The sequence below is a fragment of the Nerophis lumbriciformis genome, linkage group LG11 (assembly GCF_033978685.3).
Source record: "Nerophis lumbriciformis linkage group LG11, RoL_Nlum_v2.1, whole genome shotgun sequence".
Taxonomy (NCBI): Eukaryota; Metazoa; Chordata; class Actinopteri; order Syngnathiformes; family Syngnathidae; genus Nerophis; species Nerophis lumbriciformis.
The window spans coordinates 48208380-48225827 of NC_084558.2; the positions used below are offsets into that span (position 1 = coordinate 48208380).

Genomic DNA, 17448 nt, shown 5'->3' on the forward strand with positions numbered 1-17448 from the left:
AAGCGCCGTCCAATGACTTTTGAAGCATTTGGCTGAATATGAACAGATAATATTGCCCCAAACACTTCAGAATTCATTCTGCTGCTTTTGTCAGCTTTCACATCATCAATAAATATAAGAGATCCAGTTCTACTGGCAGCCATGCATGCCACTACCACCACCATGCTTCACTGATGAGGTGGTATGCTTTGGATCTTGAGCAGTTCCTTCCCTCCTCCATACTCTTCTCTTTCCATCATTCTGCTACAAGTTGATCTTGGTCTCATCTGTCCATAAGATGTTGTTCTAGAACTGCACAGGCTCTTTTAGATGTTTCTTGGCAAACTCTAATCTGGCCTTCCTGTTTTTGAGGCTCACCGATGGTTTACACCTTGTGATGAACCCTCTGTATTTCCTCTGGAGAAGTCGTCTCTTAATTGTTGACTTGGACACAGATACACGTACCTCCTGGAGACTTTTCTTCATCTGGCCAACTGTTGTGAAGGGCTTTTTCTTGACAAGGGAAAGGATTTTTCTGTCATCCACCACACTTGTTTTCCGTGGTCTTCCAGGTCTTTTGGTGTTGCTGAGCTCACCAGTGTGTTCTCTCTTTTTAAGAATGTACCAAACAGTTGATTTGGCCACACCTAATGTTTTTGCTATCTATCTGATGGCTTTGTTTTGATTTTTCAGCATAATGATGGCTTGCTTCACTGATAGTGACACCTCTTTGGACATCATATTAAGAGATGACCTCCCCAGATTCCAAATGAATATACCACACTTGAAATGCCATTTAGGCCTTTTATCTGCTCGTTGTAAATGAAATAAATGAAAAAAAAAACAAGAGAATAACACAAACGTGGCCATGGAACAGCTGAGTAGCCAATTGTCCAATTACTTTTGGTCCCTTAAAAAGTGGAAGGCACATATAAAATGTGTTGTAATTCCTACACCGTTCACCTGATTTGGATGTAAATACCCTCAAATTAAAGCTCAAAGTCTGCACTTAAAGCACATCTTGATTGTTTCATTTCAAATCCATTGTGGTGTTGTACAGAGCTGGAATACTGAAAATTGTGTCAATGTCCAAATATTTATGGACCTAACTGTATATATATATATATATATAAAGGAATGTATATATATATATATACACACACATATATATATATATGCATATATATATACTGTATATATACACACGCACATATATATATACATATATATATATGTGTATATGTATGTATGTATATATGTATATGTATGTGTATATATATATATATATATATATATATATATATATATAAATAAATGGATGGATGTATGTATATAAATACTGTGTGTGTGTGTATATATATATATATATATATATATACATATATAAGATATTTTAAATTGTATTTGTTTTTTGGATGGAGGCAATATATATATGTACTGTATATATAAATGTATACATATATATTATTCTAAATTTGTATTTATTTTTATTCAAATGTTTGCATATTTACATATAATAATAATAATAATAATAATAATATATGTACATTTATATGGATATACATTATTATTATTTTTTAATAAAAAAAAAAGTTCAATCCAATTAAGTTTAACTCTGACTCATTTTCTAGTCCAGTTGCCAGTTGGGTGGCAGGCAGGTGTTGAGTGGGCAACTACCGACGCTAATTTGCATGTGCATAAGAAAGCACATGTAAAAACAAAGCAAACAAATTATGTAGGGGTGGGGCCACATTAAATGACGTGGCGTTGAACACATTTTTTAAACTGTATTTATTCATATCTGACCTATTTTGAACATTTTGATGACTGAAACCTAAAAACATGTATTTATGTGCTATAGTTGGTCAAAAAAGCCCACGTTGATGATGAAATATGCTCTTTTGTCCAGGTGGCGCAGGATGAAAACCGCGTCATACTGACATGCGGACAGCCGTACCAGACTGTAAGGCCCGCACCACAAAGCCAGCACCGCAGTCTTCATAGGTGTACACTCATCCTCTTTCTACACAGCTGCGCTCTCAGGTGGGCACGGGCCGCTGTCTGTGCCTGGACCGCGGCGAGAAGGGCCGGGACCAGGCGGTGCGAGTGCTGAAACACTTCAACGTGCAGCCCACGCCCGAGGACGTGTTCAGCCGCTGCCAGGTAGGAAGGAGGAGTGTCATTGTTTCACGAGTTTACTCTGTGTCATTAGTGAGACTAGTAGGTGTGGGAACTAAGTCTAATTGTCCTCCTTTCCACGTGATGGATTGGGTCTGACCTGCGCACGTCTCTGTGGGTGGCTAAACTTGGGTGTTCCCGCGGGGAAGATGGCCCCGCTTGCTACCAAAATGTAGACCTACCAGGCGGGAGGGGACGGGGACGGGGACGTGGACGCCTTGCTCAGGCACACTCCCAGCAAAAACAAGCAGGGGCCAAATGGAGTCCTGCTAAAGTCTTTATTGGTCCAAAGGAAGTGACTTTGATGTATTCAAGCAACATGTTGGGTATAAAATCACCTACTCCTTTTACGCCACCTTTAACAGCAGCGTTTGTTGTCAGATGGAGGCAAACAACCAATCTTTTATATTGCCATTTATTTTCAAAATAAAGGTACATCTTTATTAATGACATACGTTATTGAAAGTAGCAGGAGAGTGTAAAAACAAGTTGTGTTTCATGGTATCCATTAAACTAGAGATGTCCGATAATAGCTTTTTTGCCGATATTGTCCAACTCTTGATTACCGATTCCGATATCAACCGATACCGATATATACAGTCGTGGAATTAACACATTATTATGCCTAATTTTGTTGTGATGCCCCGCTGGATGCATTAAACAATGTAACAAGGTTTTCCAAAATAAATCAACTCAAGTTATGGAAAAAAATGCCAACATGGCACTGCCATATTTATTATTGAAGTCACAAAGTGCATTATTTTTTTTTAAATGCCTCAAAACAGCAGCTTGGAATTTGGGACACGCTCTCCCTGAGAGAGCATGAGGAGGTTGAGGTGCGGGGGTGAGGGTAGCGGTGGGTGTATATTGTAGCGTCCCGGAAGAGTTAGTGCTGCAAGGGGTTCTGGGTATTTGTTCTGTTGTGTTACGGTGCGGATGTTCTCCCGAAATGTGTTTGTCGTTCTTGTTTGGTGTGGGTTCACAGTGTGGCGCATATTTGTAACAGTGTTAAAGTTGTTTATACAGCCACCCTCAGTGTGACCTGTATGGCTGTTGACCAAGTATGCCTTGCATTCACTTGTGTGTGTGAAAAGCCGTAGATATTATGTGATTGGGCCAGCACGCAAAGGCAGTGCCTTTAAGGTTTATTGGCGCTCTGTACTTCTCCCTACGTCCGTGTACCACTCCGTACAGTGACGTTTCAAAAAGTCATACATTTTACTTTTTGAAACCATCCATCCATCCATCTTCTTCCGCTTATCCAAGGTCGGGTCGCGGGGGCAGCAGCCTAAGCAGGGAAGCCCAGACTTCCCTCTCCCCAGCCACTTCGTCCAGCTCTTCCCGGGGGATCCAGAGGCGTTCCCAGGCCAGCCAGGAGACATAGTCTTCCCAACGTGTCCTGGGTCTTCCCCGTGGCCTCCTACCAATACCGATAATTTCCGATATTACATTTTAAAGCATTTATCGGCCGATAATATTGGCAGTCCGTTATTATCGGACATCTCTAGTAGCAACCCCTTTTGCCGGGCCAAACCAAATGACACAACTGGCCAAGTTTGGCCCCCAGGCCTCACTTTGGGTATCCCTGGGCTAAAGGTTTGCAAACTCAAAAGTTCGTAAATAGGCATTGGCACCATTAATGCCGAAAGGCACATACAGATTTTTGGAGCAACATATGTTGCCATCCAAGCAATGTCTTTTTCATGGACGCCCCTGCTTATTTCAGCAAGACGATGACAAGCCACATTCTGCACATGGCTTTGTAGTACAAAGTGCGGGTACTAGACTGTCCTGCCTGAAGTCCAGACCTGTCTCCCATTGAAAATGTGTGCCGCATTGTGAAGCCTAAAATACCACAACGGAGACCCCCGGACTGTTGAACAACTTAAGCTGTACATCAAGCAAGAATGGGAAAGAATTCCACCTGAAAAACTTCAAAAATTGTCGACAGAGCTGCCAGTTTTTTACTTTAAAATCTACTGACTTTTTGACCGTGTTGCCTTGCGGACAATCCACAGCTGATTGTGCAGTTTTAATACATATTACATGTGGTAGCCACCCCTTTTGCCGGGCCACACCAAATGACATGATAGGCCAAGTTTGGCCCCCAGGCCCCACTTTGGGCATCCCTGGGCTAAAGGTTTGCAAACTCAAAAGTTGGTAAATAGAAGGGTTCATAAAATGAGGTTCCACTGTATGTTAAATTGGTCATTTTGCACAAAAAAACACTTTCTTTCCCATGAAATGGGTTGAGTCCCAAACATGCATGTGATTAAAGTCAAGTTTGAATGAAAGTGTTCCACACACACACACACAGAAGGGGTGAAACATGGGGCCGTGCCAACCGTGATGTGGTCCAAGGGTTAAAAGTCAGGTGGGAATAGTCAATATGAAGTGAAACCGAGAGAGCCCACCCAGGCCTAAGTTGTTATCTGATTTGCCAAGGCCTCATTTCTTTGCCCCTTCTTTTGTTTCTGCGGCCTGCTTAGTGAGGAACACCGCTTCGATTGTCACGTGGGAGTAGCGAGCGAGAAAATACAAGGCCCTCAGGGCCCTCACTGCCCAATGTGGAGTTGTGGAGGGAATGAATAATGGCTTCTCATTGTCAAGCTCCTTGGTTCATCTATTATTGTTATTATTATTATTGTTATTTAACCGACTTGGAGTCCAAAGGCTTAACGTTTGTGTGTGTGAGCATCAGGAGGCAACCACAGATTAACTTGAATACTCAATATTTATTAGTTCAATTGTTTTATCATCGCCATATTAATTTCCGTGTGGAAACTCGTTCGGTACACCTCCGAACGGAACCGAAACCCCCGTACCGAAACTGTTCAATACAAATACACGTACCGTTACACCCTTATTATTTACACATTTCCGACGTCCTGTCCAATACTTTGATCGTAGTTCATCTACAAACCCCGTTTCTATATGAGTTGGGAAATTGTGTGAGATGTAAATATAAACGGAATACAATGATTTGCAAATCCTTTTCAACCCATATTCAATTGAATGCACTACAAAGACAACATATTTGATGTTCAAACTCATAAACTTTTTTTTTTTTTTTGCAAATAATAATTAACTTAGACTTTCATGGCTGCAACACGTGCCAAAGTAGTTGGGAAAGGGCATGTTCACCACTGTGTTACATGGCCTTTCCTTTTAACAACACTCAGTAAACGTTTGGGAACTGAGGAGACACATTTTTGAAGCTTCTCAGGTGGAATTCTTTCCCATACTTGCTTGATGTACAGCTTTAGTTGTTCAACAGTCCGGGGGTCTCCGTTGCGCTATTTTAGGCTTCTTAATGCGCCACACATTTTCAATGGGAGACAGGTCTGGACTACAGGCAGGCCAGTCTAGTACCCACACTCTTTTACTATGAAGCCACGTTGATGTAACACGTGGCTTGGCATTGTCTTGCTGAAATAAGCAGGGGCGTCCATGGTAACGTTGCTTGGATGGCAACATATCAGAATCAGAATCAGCTTTATTGTCATTACGCAAGGTAACGAGATTGAGGCCATTCCATACAGTGCGATGTGTGCATGCTAGAAAAAACAATGTGCAAATATATAAAAATATAAAGTGCAATGAATATGTTGCTCCAAAACCTGTATGTATCTTTCAGCATTAATGGGGCTTTCACAGATGTGTAAGTTACCCATGTCTTGGGCACTAATACACCCCCATACCATCACAGATGCTGACTTTTACACTTTGCGCCTAGAACAATTTGGATGGTTCTTTTCCTCTTTGGTCCGGAGGACACGACGTCCACAGTTTCCAAAAGCAATTTGAAATGTGGACTCGTCAGACCACAGAACACTTTTCCACTTTGTATCAGTCCATTTTAGATGAGCTCAGGCCCAGCGAAGCCGACGGTGTTTCTGGGTGTTGTTGATAAACGGTTTTCGCCTTGCGTAGGAGAGTTTTAACTTGCACTTACAGATGTAGCGACCAACTGTAGTTACTGACAGTGGGTTTCTGAAGTGTTCCTGAGCCCGTGTGGTGATATCCTTTACACACTGATGTCGCTTGTTGATGCAGTACAGCCTGAGGGATCGAAGGTCACAGGCTTAGCTGTTTACTTGCAGTGATTTCTCCAGATTCTCTGAACCCTTTGATATTACGGACCGTAGATGGTGAAATTCCTTGCAGTAGCTGGTTGAGAAAGGTTTTTCTTAAACTGTTCAACAATTTACTCACGCATTTTTTGACAAAGTGGTGACCCTCGCCCCATCCTTGTTTGTGAATGAATTAGCATTTCATGGAATCTACTTTTATACCCAATCATGGCACCCACCTGTTCCCAATTTGCCTGTTCACCTGTGGGATGTTCCAAATAAGTCTTTGATGAGCATTCCTCAACTTTATCAGTATTTATTGCCACCTTTCCCAACTTCTTTGTCACGTGTTGCTGGCATCAAATTCTAAAGTTAATGATTATTTGCAAAAAAGTTTGAACATCAAATATGTTGTCTTTTGTAGCATATTCAACTGAATATGGGTTGAAAATGATTTGCAAATTGTATTCCGTTTATATTTACATCTAACACAATTTCCCAACTCATATGGAAACGGGGTTTGTACATCCTCGGTAAATTCCCCAGAACGTCACCGTGGCGTTATTGAGTCCTTTGAGCTGATTGGAGAGCTATCTTCCGCAGCCAGTGGCTCCATGACGACGACTTCTGTTTTGTTTGATCAAGCCATTTTACTGCCTTGTCACAGACAACGTTTGCAACTAATTAAGGTATGTAAATAAACGTTTCCAGAATATTTCTGTGTAAATCACGTGTATAATCTGGGGTTTACAGTCCGGTTTTGTTTTTCTAAAATTCAGTGGGTGTGACTCACACTCTCTATTATCTTGAACATTTGGTAATTAGTGTCGCGAGAGGCAAGTGTTCAAATTAGCCTCAGGTAGAACAAAAATGTTTGTCAAGTGTGAGGCGCAGCGTTGAGTTTCCCAGGACTCATATTCTCTGAGCTACAAATCATTCCCAGGGCCACTTTCCATCAGATTCTTCTCGTAACCATGACAACCCCGCACGGCATATCATTTCCATCCGTATGACTTTTACGCAACATACTCCTTTGTCCCTCGTTTGTACTGCCTTTTTAAATTCTTGCCAAGGGTTTGGTCCCCGGGCGGGGCTGGCAGCGCTTTACCCGTCATTACGCTGCCCTCGTGCACCAGTACGCACGTAAACTTCCGGCTCAGATCCTCGGTGCCGTCGGACGTCCCACGCTGGCCTTGTATAGACATGTTGATGGTCGCGCAGATTGGCCGGGAGATAGACGCTCAACCCAAGCAAACACGTGCATTATCACATCATATAGCGTGACATGCATATGCACGCACACTCCCAGACTCACAAACACTTCCTGGCACTATCACACACACACACACAATACTCAGCACCTTTTACACACACACACACACACACACACACACAGGAACTGCCTCTCAGTCGTAGACAGCAGCAGCAACGCTGGTTCCCACGCACCAGACTACTCGGGAAGTGAAAACAGGAGCAACAGGAACCGCCACACCACCAGAGGGAGGGGTCAGACCTGTGGTGGTGTTGGCCAGAGGAAAAGAAGGGGGGGTAGGATAGAGGTGATGGCGGTGAGGGGGAGGGGGGGGAGCAAAAAGGGAAAGCCAGTGAAAGTTGATGAGAAGGAGACAACTTGACTTTGCTGCGCACCAGCAGGAGGAATAGGGAGAGGTTTCGACATGTTTTAAAGTTACTCACCCCTTTTCGTATTTTGCCACATTCCCCCCCAGACCACCACAAATATGCTCACGCAACCATGACTCAAAGCGTGTTTCTCACTGCAAGGAATTTGGACACTTTGCCATCAACCAACCCGCGGTATTCTCTGGCTCCGATCATGTTCTCTCACTTTAACCCTCAGGCGACACTTTGTAGCCAGGTTCTCACCTAGTGGACAGTGGTGGTAGTGCCGCAACCTCACTGTGAGGACCTGTGTAGCCACGTTCACACTCAATCAATCAATCGATGTTTACTTATGTAGCCCTAAATCTCCTAAAGTGTCTCAAAGGGCTGCACAAGCCACAATGACGTCCTCGGTTCAGAGCCCACATAAGGGCAAGGAAAAACTCACAACCCAGTGGGATGTCAATGTGAATGACTATGAGAAACCTTGGAGAGGACCTATGTTCGGACCTCTAGGGGAGACCGGATGCAATGGACGTCGAGTGGGTCTAGCACAGGGGTCGGCAACCCGCGGATCACTCTGATGCGGCTCAGCTGCATACCTCCCGATTTTCCCGGGAGATTTCCGTGCCTCTCGCAGATAACTCCCGGGATTAATATTCTCAGATTTTCACACTAAATAATAATTATAAGGGTGTGCCATGATTGTACAGCATTTAGCGCCCTCTACAATCTGTACAAACAGCGTGCCTGCCCAACCTTTTGTTGTGTGCATCTTCTGCTTGCACATGTAAGTGACAGCAAGGCATACTTGGTCAACAGCCACACAGGTTACACTGACGGTGGCCATATAAAACAACTTTAACACTCTTACTAATAATGCGCCACACTTTGAACCAAAACCAAACAAAAATGACAAACACATTTCGGGAGAACATCTGCACCTTAACACAACATAAACACAACAGAACAAATACCCAGAATCCCATGCAGCCCTGACTCTTCCGGGCTACATTATACACCCCTGCCACCACCAGACCCCGCCCCAACCCCCAACCCTGCCCCCCCACACATCAGTTGAGTTGCAAGAAGTTAGCGGACATCCATTGTTTAATTTCATTAGGACACGCCTCCAGCTGACACCTGGTGGACAGTAGTGGTAGTGTTGCAACCTAACTAAGGACCTTTGTGGCCATGTTCTCACCTAGTGGACAGTAGTGGTAGTGTTGCAACCTTACTGTAAGGACCTTTGTAGCCACGTTCTCTACTGTTATGTTTGTATTAGTACCACACAAATAAGTACTGTGTTATGTTTGTATTAGTACCACACAAATAAGTAGTGTGTAATGTGTGTATTAGTACCACACAAAAAGTACTGCGTTCATGTGTGTATTGATACCACTCAAATAAGCACTGTATTATGTTTGTATTAGTACCACACAAATAAGTACTGTGTTATGTTTGTTTTAGTACCACACAAAAAGTACTGCGTTCATGTGTGTGTTGATACCACTCAAATAAGCACTGTGTTATGTTTGTATTGATACCACTCAAATAAGTACTGTGTTATGTTTGTTTTAGTACCACACATAAGTAGTGTGTATTAGTACCACACATTAGTGTGTATTAGTCCCACACATAAATACAGTGTATTAGTACCACACATAAGTAGTGTGTATTAGTACCACACATAGGTAGTGTGTATTAGTACCACACATACGTAAGTAGTGTGTATTAGTACCACACATACGTAGTGTGTATTAGTACCACACATAAGTAGTGTGTATTAGTACCACACATACGTAAGTAGTGTGTATTAGTACCACACATAAGTAGTGTGTATTAGTACCACACATAAGTAGTGTGTATTAGTACCACACATTAGTGTGTATTAGTACCACACATAAGTAGTGTTTATTAGTACCACACATGCGTAAGTAGTGTGTATTAGTACCACACATTAGTGTGTATTAGTACCACACATGTGACAATGTGAATGAGTAGAGAAATATATGCAAATTGATGCATGTAATCGTGTACTGACCTGTTTCCCAGGAGAGTGCAGCCGCCATATTAGAACACTCCTTCCAGTTTACCATGTGGACCTATTAAGTCACTCAAAACTTCATAGGTGGATCCGCACTTTATAGAGGATCTTTGATAACTGTTTTTACAGTAGCTTCATAAAAAACAGCAATGTTCATGTTAAATAATACATCTTTGATTAGTGTTTTTACAGTAGGTTCTTAAAAACAGCATTGTTTCTGTCAAATAGTACATCTTTGATGAGAGTTTTACAGTAGTTTCTTAAAAACAGCAATGTTCCTGTTAAATAGTACATCTTTAATTAGTGTTTTTACAGTAGCTTCTTAAAAACAGCAATGTTCCTGTCAAATAGTACATCTTTGATGAGAGATTTTACGGTAGCTTCTTAAAAACAGCATTGTTTCTGTCAAATAGTATATATTTAATAATTGTCTTTACAGTAGCTTCTTAAAAACAGCATTGTTCCTGTCAAATAGTACATCTTTGAGTAGTGTTTTTACAGTAGCATCTTAAAAACAGTAATGTTCTTGTCAAATAATACATCTTTGATGAGTATTTTTTCCAGTAGCATCTTAAAAACAGCATTGTTCCTGTCAAATAGTACATCTTTACAGTAGCTTCTTAAAAGCAGCAATGTTCCTGTCAAATAGTACATCTTTGATTAGTGTTTTTACAGTAGGTTCTTAAAAACAGCATTGTTCCTGTTAAATAATACACATTTGATGAGTGTTTTGACAGTAGCATCTTAAAAACAGCAATATTCTTGTTAAATAGTACATCTTTGATGAGTGTTTTTACAGTAGCTTCTTAAAAACCGTATTGTTCCTGTCAAATAGTACATCTTTGATAATACTTTTTACAGTAGCTTCTTAAAAACAGCAATGTTCCTGTTAAATAGTACATCTTTAATTAGTGTTTTTACAGTAGCTTCTTAAAAACAGCAATGTTCCTGTCAAATAGTACATCTTTGATTAGTGTTTTTACAGTAGCTTCTTAAAAACAGCAATGTTCCTGTCAAATAGTACATCTTTGAGTGTTTTTACAGTAGTTTCTTAAAAACAGCAATGTTCTTGTCAAATAGTACATCTTTGATGAGTGTTTTTACAGTAGCTTCTTAAAAACAGCATTGTTCCTGTCAAATAGTACATCTTTACAGTAGCTTCTTAAAAACAGCAATGTTCCTGTCAAATAGTACATCTTTGATTAGTGTTTTTACAGTAGGTTCTTAAAAACAGCATTGTTCCTGTTAAATAGTACATCTTTGATTAGTGTTTTTACACTAGTTTCTTAAAAACAGCATTGTTCCTGTTAAATAATGCACATTTGATGAGTGTTTTGACAGTAGCATCTTAAAAACAGCAATATTCTTGTTAAATAATACATCTTTGATGAGTGTTTTTACAGTAGCTTCTTAAAAACAGCACTGTTCCTGTTAAATAATACATCTTTGATGAGTGTTTTTACAGTAGTTTCTTAAAAACAGCATTGTTCCTGTCAAATAGTACATCTTTGATGATTGTTTTCACAGTAGCATCTTAAAAACAGTAATGTTCTTGTCAAATAATACATCTTTGATGAGTATTTTTTCCAGTAGCATCTTAAAAACAGCATTGTTCCTGTCAAATAGTACATCTTTACAGTAGCTTCTTAAAAACAGCAATGTTCCTGTCAAATAGTACATCTTTGATTAGTGTTTTTACAGTAGGTTCTTAAACCTACTCAGTGGCCTAGTGGTTAGAGTGTCCGTCCTGAGATCGGTAGGTTGTGGGTTCAAACCCCGGCCGAGTCATACCAAAGACTATAAAAATGGGACCCATTACCTCCCTGCTTGGCACTCAGTATCAAGGGTTGGAATTGGGGGTTAAATCACCAAAAATGATTCCCGGGCGCGGCCACCGCTGCTGCCCACTGCTCCCCTCACCTCCCAGGGGGTGATCAAGGGTGATGGGTTAAATGCAGAGAATAATTTCGCCACACCTAGTGTGTGTGTGACAATCATTGGTACTTTAACTTTTTAACTTTAATTTTAAAAACAGCATTGTTCCTGTTAAATAATACACATTTGATGAGTGTTTTGACAGTAGCATCTTAAAAACAGCAATATTCTTGTTAAATAATACATCTTTGATGAGTGTTTTTACAGTAGCATCTTAAAAACCGTATTGTTCCTGTCAAATAGTACATCTTTGATAATACTTTTTACAGTAGCTTCTTAAAAACAGCAATATTCCTGTTAAATAGTACATCTTTGATGAGAGATTTTACAGTAGCTTCTTAAAAACAGCATTGTTCCTGTTAAATAGTACATCTTTGATAACTGTTTTTACAGTAGCTTCTTAAAAACAGCGATGTTTTTGTTAAATAGTACATCTTTGATAACTGTTTTTATAGTAGTTTCTTAAAAACAGCAATGTTCTTGTCAAATAGTACGTCTTTGAGTAGTGCTTTTACAGTAGCTTCTTAAAAACAGCATTAAAAATGGTATTAAAGGACTAGTCACCATTTCAAGCAGTTTTGAAGAGGTGGGTTTGAAAGGTTGTGAGATGGTGAAATGTGCAGAAGGGTAGGAGGAGAGTTCCAGAAGGTTCTGTGTTGGAGGAGACAGCTGGAGCTTTTTATTAGAACGGAGGTCTCTGGCAGGAGTGTGAGGATCTTGGACTTGTGTTTCTCAGTATAAAAGCAGCAGCTTGTCATATCCAAGATTTGTTCTGCTTGTGTTCCTCAAACCAGCAGAGCGCTCGTGTCGTGTCCTCTTGAGAGTTGCAACTTTGGGAATAAAACAGTCCCCTTGTGCAAAAAGACAAGTCTACTGCAGAGGACGCTGGCTCTCAGGAGTTATGGAGGATCTTGGTTCTCTAAAAACAGCTTCTTTGGAGGATCTTGGACCAACAAAGTGCTTCTCTGTCTTAAATTGGGACTTTATTGGTGGAAATAGCAGTTTTAAAGTGTTGGATGTTTTAGCAACAATGAAGGAGGGTTATGAAAAAGTGGAGCAGCACTGGTCCAGAGAAGGAACTCCATCACTGTTCTGCTTTCTTTGTTTTGGAGTGAAAATGTGACGATAACCATAGACTCCCCAGTGTGTGTGTGTGTCCTGGCTGCTACAGTAGATACTTTACTGTATGACCATGCATGACGTCAGGCCCTTTTGTTTCCCCACTAACACACTCTAGTCTAGGGGTGTCCCAACCTTTTCCACTGAGGGCCACATGCGGGCACCATTTTGATAGTTTTCATTTTTAAAACCTACACATGGACTTTTTTTTTTTTTTTAGCCTTTAGGGATCTCCTCAAGTTTGGTTTGGGTCATATAATTATTGTTTTTATTTCTTATGTTCTACGCTTAAATCTCTTCATCCCCTTCAGGTCTGTCGACATTAACTTGTTATTGTTATTTGTTGTAAATTCATTATTAATTTTTGAGCAGTGACAGTTTGTTGTTGTTTTTTTTAAATCCCACTAAAATTATTGGGGATTGAAAAGAGCCCCACTCATAAAAGTGTAAAAAATATTTCATACATTTTATTTATTTTTTTGTTACTTCAAACACTTAAAGGGGAAGTGCACTATTTTTGGAATGTTGACATTATCAAAGACATAACGATAGATTTTTTTTAATGCATTGTAAATATTAAATACAAACCCCGTTTCCATATGAGTTGGGAAATTGTGTTAGATGTAAATATAAACGGAATACAATGATTTGCAAATCCTTTTCAACCCATATTCAGTTGAATATGCTACAAAGACAACATATTTGATGTTCAAACTGATAAACATTTGCAAATAATCATTAACTTTAGAATTTGATGCCAGCAACACGTGACAAAGAAGTTTGGAAAGGTGGCAATAAATACTGATAAAGTTCATCAAACACTTATTTGGAACATCCCACAGGTGAACAGGCAAATTGGGAACAGGTGGGTGCCATGATTGGGTATAAAAGTAGATTCCATGAAATGCTCAGTCATTCACAAACAAGGATGGGGCGAGGGTCACCACTTTGTCAACAAATGCGTGAGCAAATTGTTGAACAGTTTAAGAAAAACCTTTCTCAACCAGCTATTGCAAGGAATTTAGGGATTTCACCATCTACGGTCCGTAATATCATCAAAGGGTTCAGAGAATCTGGAGAAATCACTGCAAGTAAGCAGCTAAGCCCGTGACGTTTCGATCCATCAGGCTGTACTGCATGAACAAGCGACATCAGTGTGTAAAGGATATCCCCACATGGGCTCAGAAACACTTCAGAAACCCACTGTCAGTAACTACAGTTGGTCGCTACATCTGTAAGTGCAAGTTAAAACTCTCCTATGCAAGGCGAAAACCGTTTATCAACAACACCCAGAAACGCTGTCGGCTTCGCTGGGCCTGAGCTCATCTAAGATGGACTGATACAAAGTGGAAAAGTGTTCTGTGGTCTGACGAGTCCACATTTCAAATTGTTTTTGGAAACTGTTGACGTCGTGTCCTCCGGACCAAAGAGGAAAAGAACCATCCGGATTGTTATAGGCGCAAAGTGTAAAAGTCAACATGTGTGATGGTATGGGGGTGTATTAGTGCCCAAGACATGGGTAACTTACACATCTGTGAAGGCGCCATTAATGCTGAAAGGTACATACAGGTTTTGGAGCAACATATGTTGCCATCCAAGCAACGTTACCATGGACGCCCCTGCTTATTTCAGCAAGACAATGCCAAGCCACGTGCTACGAAAGCATGGCTTTTACAGTTACAAGACTGACCTGCCTGTAGTCCAGACCTGTCTCCCATTGAACATGTGTGGCGCATTATGAAGCCTAAAATAGCACAACGGAGACCCCCGGACTGTTGAACATCTTAAGCTGTACATCAAGCAAGAATGGGAAAGAATTCCACCTGAGAAGCTTCAAAAATGTGTCTCCTCAGTTCCCAAACATTTACTGAGTGTTGTTAAAAGGAAAGGCCATGTAACACAGTGGTGAACATGCCCTTTCCCAACTACTTTGGCACGTGTTGCAGCCATGAAATTCTAAGTTAATTATTATTTGCAAAAAAAATATTAAGTTTATGAGTTTGAACATCAAATATCTTGTCTTTGTAGCATATTCAATTGAATATGGGTTGAAAAGGATTTGCAAATCGTTGTATTCCGTTTATATTTACATCTAACACAATTTCCCAACTCATATGGAGCCGGGGTTTGTAAATGCTAGCAAGAATCAGCTAACAATGGAGTCAATAGGAGTCACTCTATTCTGCCTTTAAAGCCCTTAAAGGGGAACATTATCACAATTTCAGAAGGGTTAAAACCATTAAAAATCAGTTCCCAGTGGCTTTTTTTTTTTTTCAAAATTTTACCTATCACGCAATATCCCTAAAAAAAGCTTCAAAGTGCCTGATTTTAACCATCGTTATATACACCCGTCCATTTTCCTGTGACGTCACATAGTGATGCCGACACAAACAAACATGGCGCATAGAACAGCGAGCTGTAGCGACATTAGCTCGGATTCAGACTCGGATTTCAGCGGCTTAAGCGATTCAACAGATTACGCATGTATTGAAACAGATGGTTGTAGTGTGGAGGCAGGTAGCGAAAACGAAATTGAAGAAGAAACTGAAGCTATTGAGCCATATCGGTTTGAACCGTATGCAAGCCAAACTGACGAAAACGACACGACAGCCAGCGACACGGGAGAAAGCGAGGACGAATTCGGCGATCACCTTCTAACCAACGATTGGTATGTTTGTTTGGCAAAAAAGAAAATTAACAACTATGAACTAGGTTTACAGCATATGAAATACATTTGGCAACAACATGCACTTTGAGAGTGCAGACAGCCCAGTTTTCATCAATTAATATATTCTGTAGACATACCCTCATCCGCTCTCTTTTCCTGAAAGCTGATCTGTCCAGTTTTGGAGTTGATGTCAGCATCTGCTTTGAGTGTCGCAGGATATCCACACATTCTTGCCATCTCTGTCGTAGCATAGCTTTCGTCGGTAAAGTGTGCGGAACAAACGACTGACCATTTTGTCGGCTTTCCCCACATCCTCGTATTTTGAACAAATTTCGTCCAATTCCTTGCCACTTTCGCATCTTTGGGCCACTGGTGCAACTTGAATCCGTCCCTGTTCGTGTTGTTACACCCTCCGACAACACACCGACGAAAGTGAGAAAATGGCGGATTGCTTCCCGATGTGACGTCACAACGTGACGTCATCGCTCCGAGAGCGAATAATAGAAAGGCGTTTAATTCGCCAAAATTTACCCATTTAGAGTTCGGAAATCGGTTAAAAAAAAAAAAAGGTCTTTTTTCTGCAACATCAAGGTATATATTGACGCTTACATTGGTCTGGTGATAATGTTCCCCTTTAAAAAACATCCAAACATCTCCATTAATGTTTTATATACATGATGTAAGTGTCACGGCCAGGGCGCATTCCAATGCGCCCTCATCCTTGCGCTCTGCTTGTCGCACCTCGGGACACGCCCACGGCCGCGCACCGTGCGCGTCTCCGCCCTGCAGCAGCCGCCAGCTGCAATCATTCACCGGCAATTAGCGCACCTGCCTGTAATGATCGAGCTGCCTTCTTAAGCCTGCACAAGCTGCCATGCCGGGCCGGAATATAATCTTCTGTTGGCGTACAGACCTCCGTTCCCGTGTTTGACGTTGCTGTGTGCCTCGTCATTCCTCGTCGTCGTTCCCCTGCTTCCCGGACTGCCAGTTCGATCTCGACCTCCCGCTTGGACACGTTATTCTCGACGCCTCTCGCTCGCCCTGGATCATCTGCCTGCCCAATGGACTGTCTTCCTGCCTTGTCCCTCCTCTCGCCCAACACAACACTAGGTAACACACACTACATATAATCACACACATAGCTACGCACCACATACACTTTTGGATCTAGTTCCCACTCCATTTCCTTAGTTTATATTATCATTGTTTGATTATTATATATAGTGACTATGTCAGAGTTTGTTGGTGACGAACCGCAAGATGCAGAGATGACGGCAGGCATTGAGCGAGAAAACATGATTTAATTTAGCACTATAGCAAAAAAACAAAACAAAAGGGTAACAACAAAAGGCACGCACAAGGCAGAGAACAAACTTGGCTATGAACTAAAATAGCACAAAGGCTAACTGTGGACAAGAAACAAAAACACTTACTGTGACACGAAGGAACTATGACATGAGCAGAGTGAACAAAAGTAGACAGAGCTACAACGACAAGTATTATGACAGGTAGTAGTGACAACAAGTATTAGCGACATTTAATGACAATAATCCAGCAGTGACTGGAGGGTAGGGCAGGTATAAATAGCAGATGGCTGATTGACACCAGGTGTGGCCAGGTGCCAATCAGCCACAGCTGAGGGGACACAGCACTCAGGGAGACAAACAGGAAACAGAACCAAAACAAGAGCGCTGACAGGAAATACTACACACAGAGGAAAAACTAAAACACAACCAAACTGTCAGGGGAAAGCCTGACAGACTATATATAATAAAATACTTAGAGCTATACTGCTCCCTGGTGTCTGTTGCCGTCACCTCCCCCTGTTA

At 41.2% G+C, this 17448-nt stretch overlaps 1 protein-coding gene across 2 annotated transcripts in view; it reads left to right on the forward strand.

Moving 5' to 3' along the window:
- The window catches only part of exd3 (exonuclease 3'-5' domain containing 3), a 129707-nt gene that overhangs the window by 55967 nt on the left and 56292 nt on the right, over positions 1-17448 (forward strand). For both annotated transcript variants that reach the window (XM_072914159.1, XM_061966446.2), the window contains exons 18-19: positions 1889-1942; positions 2011-2142. In XM_072914159.1, coding sequence (XP_072770260.1) covers positions 1889-1942; positions 2011-2142 — 186 coding nt within the window. The remainder of the gene's footprint in view (positions 1-1888; positions 1943-2010; positions 2143-17448) is intronic.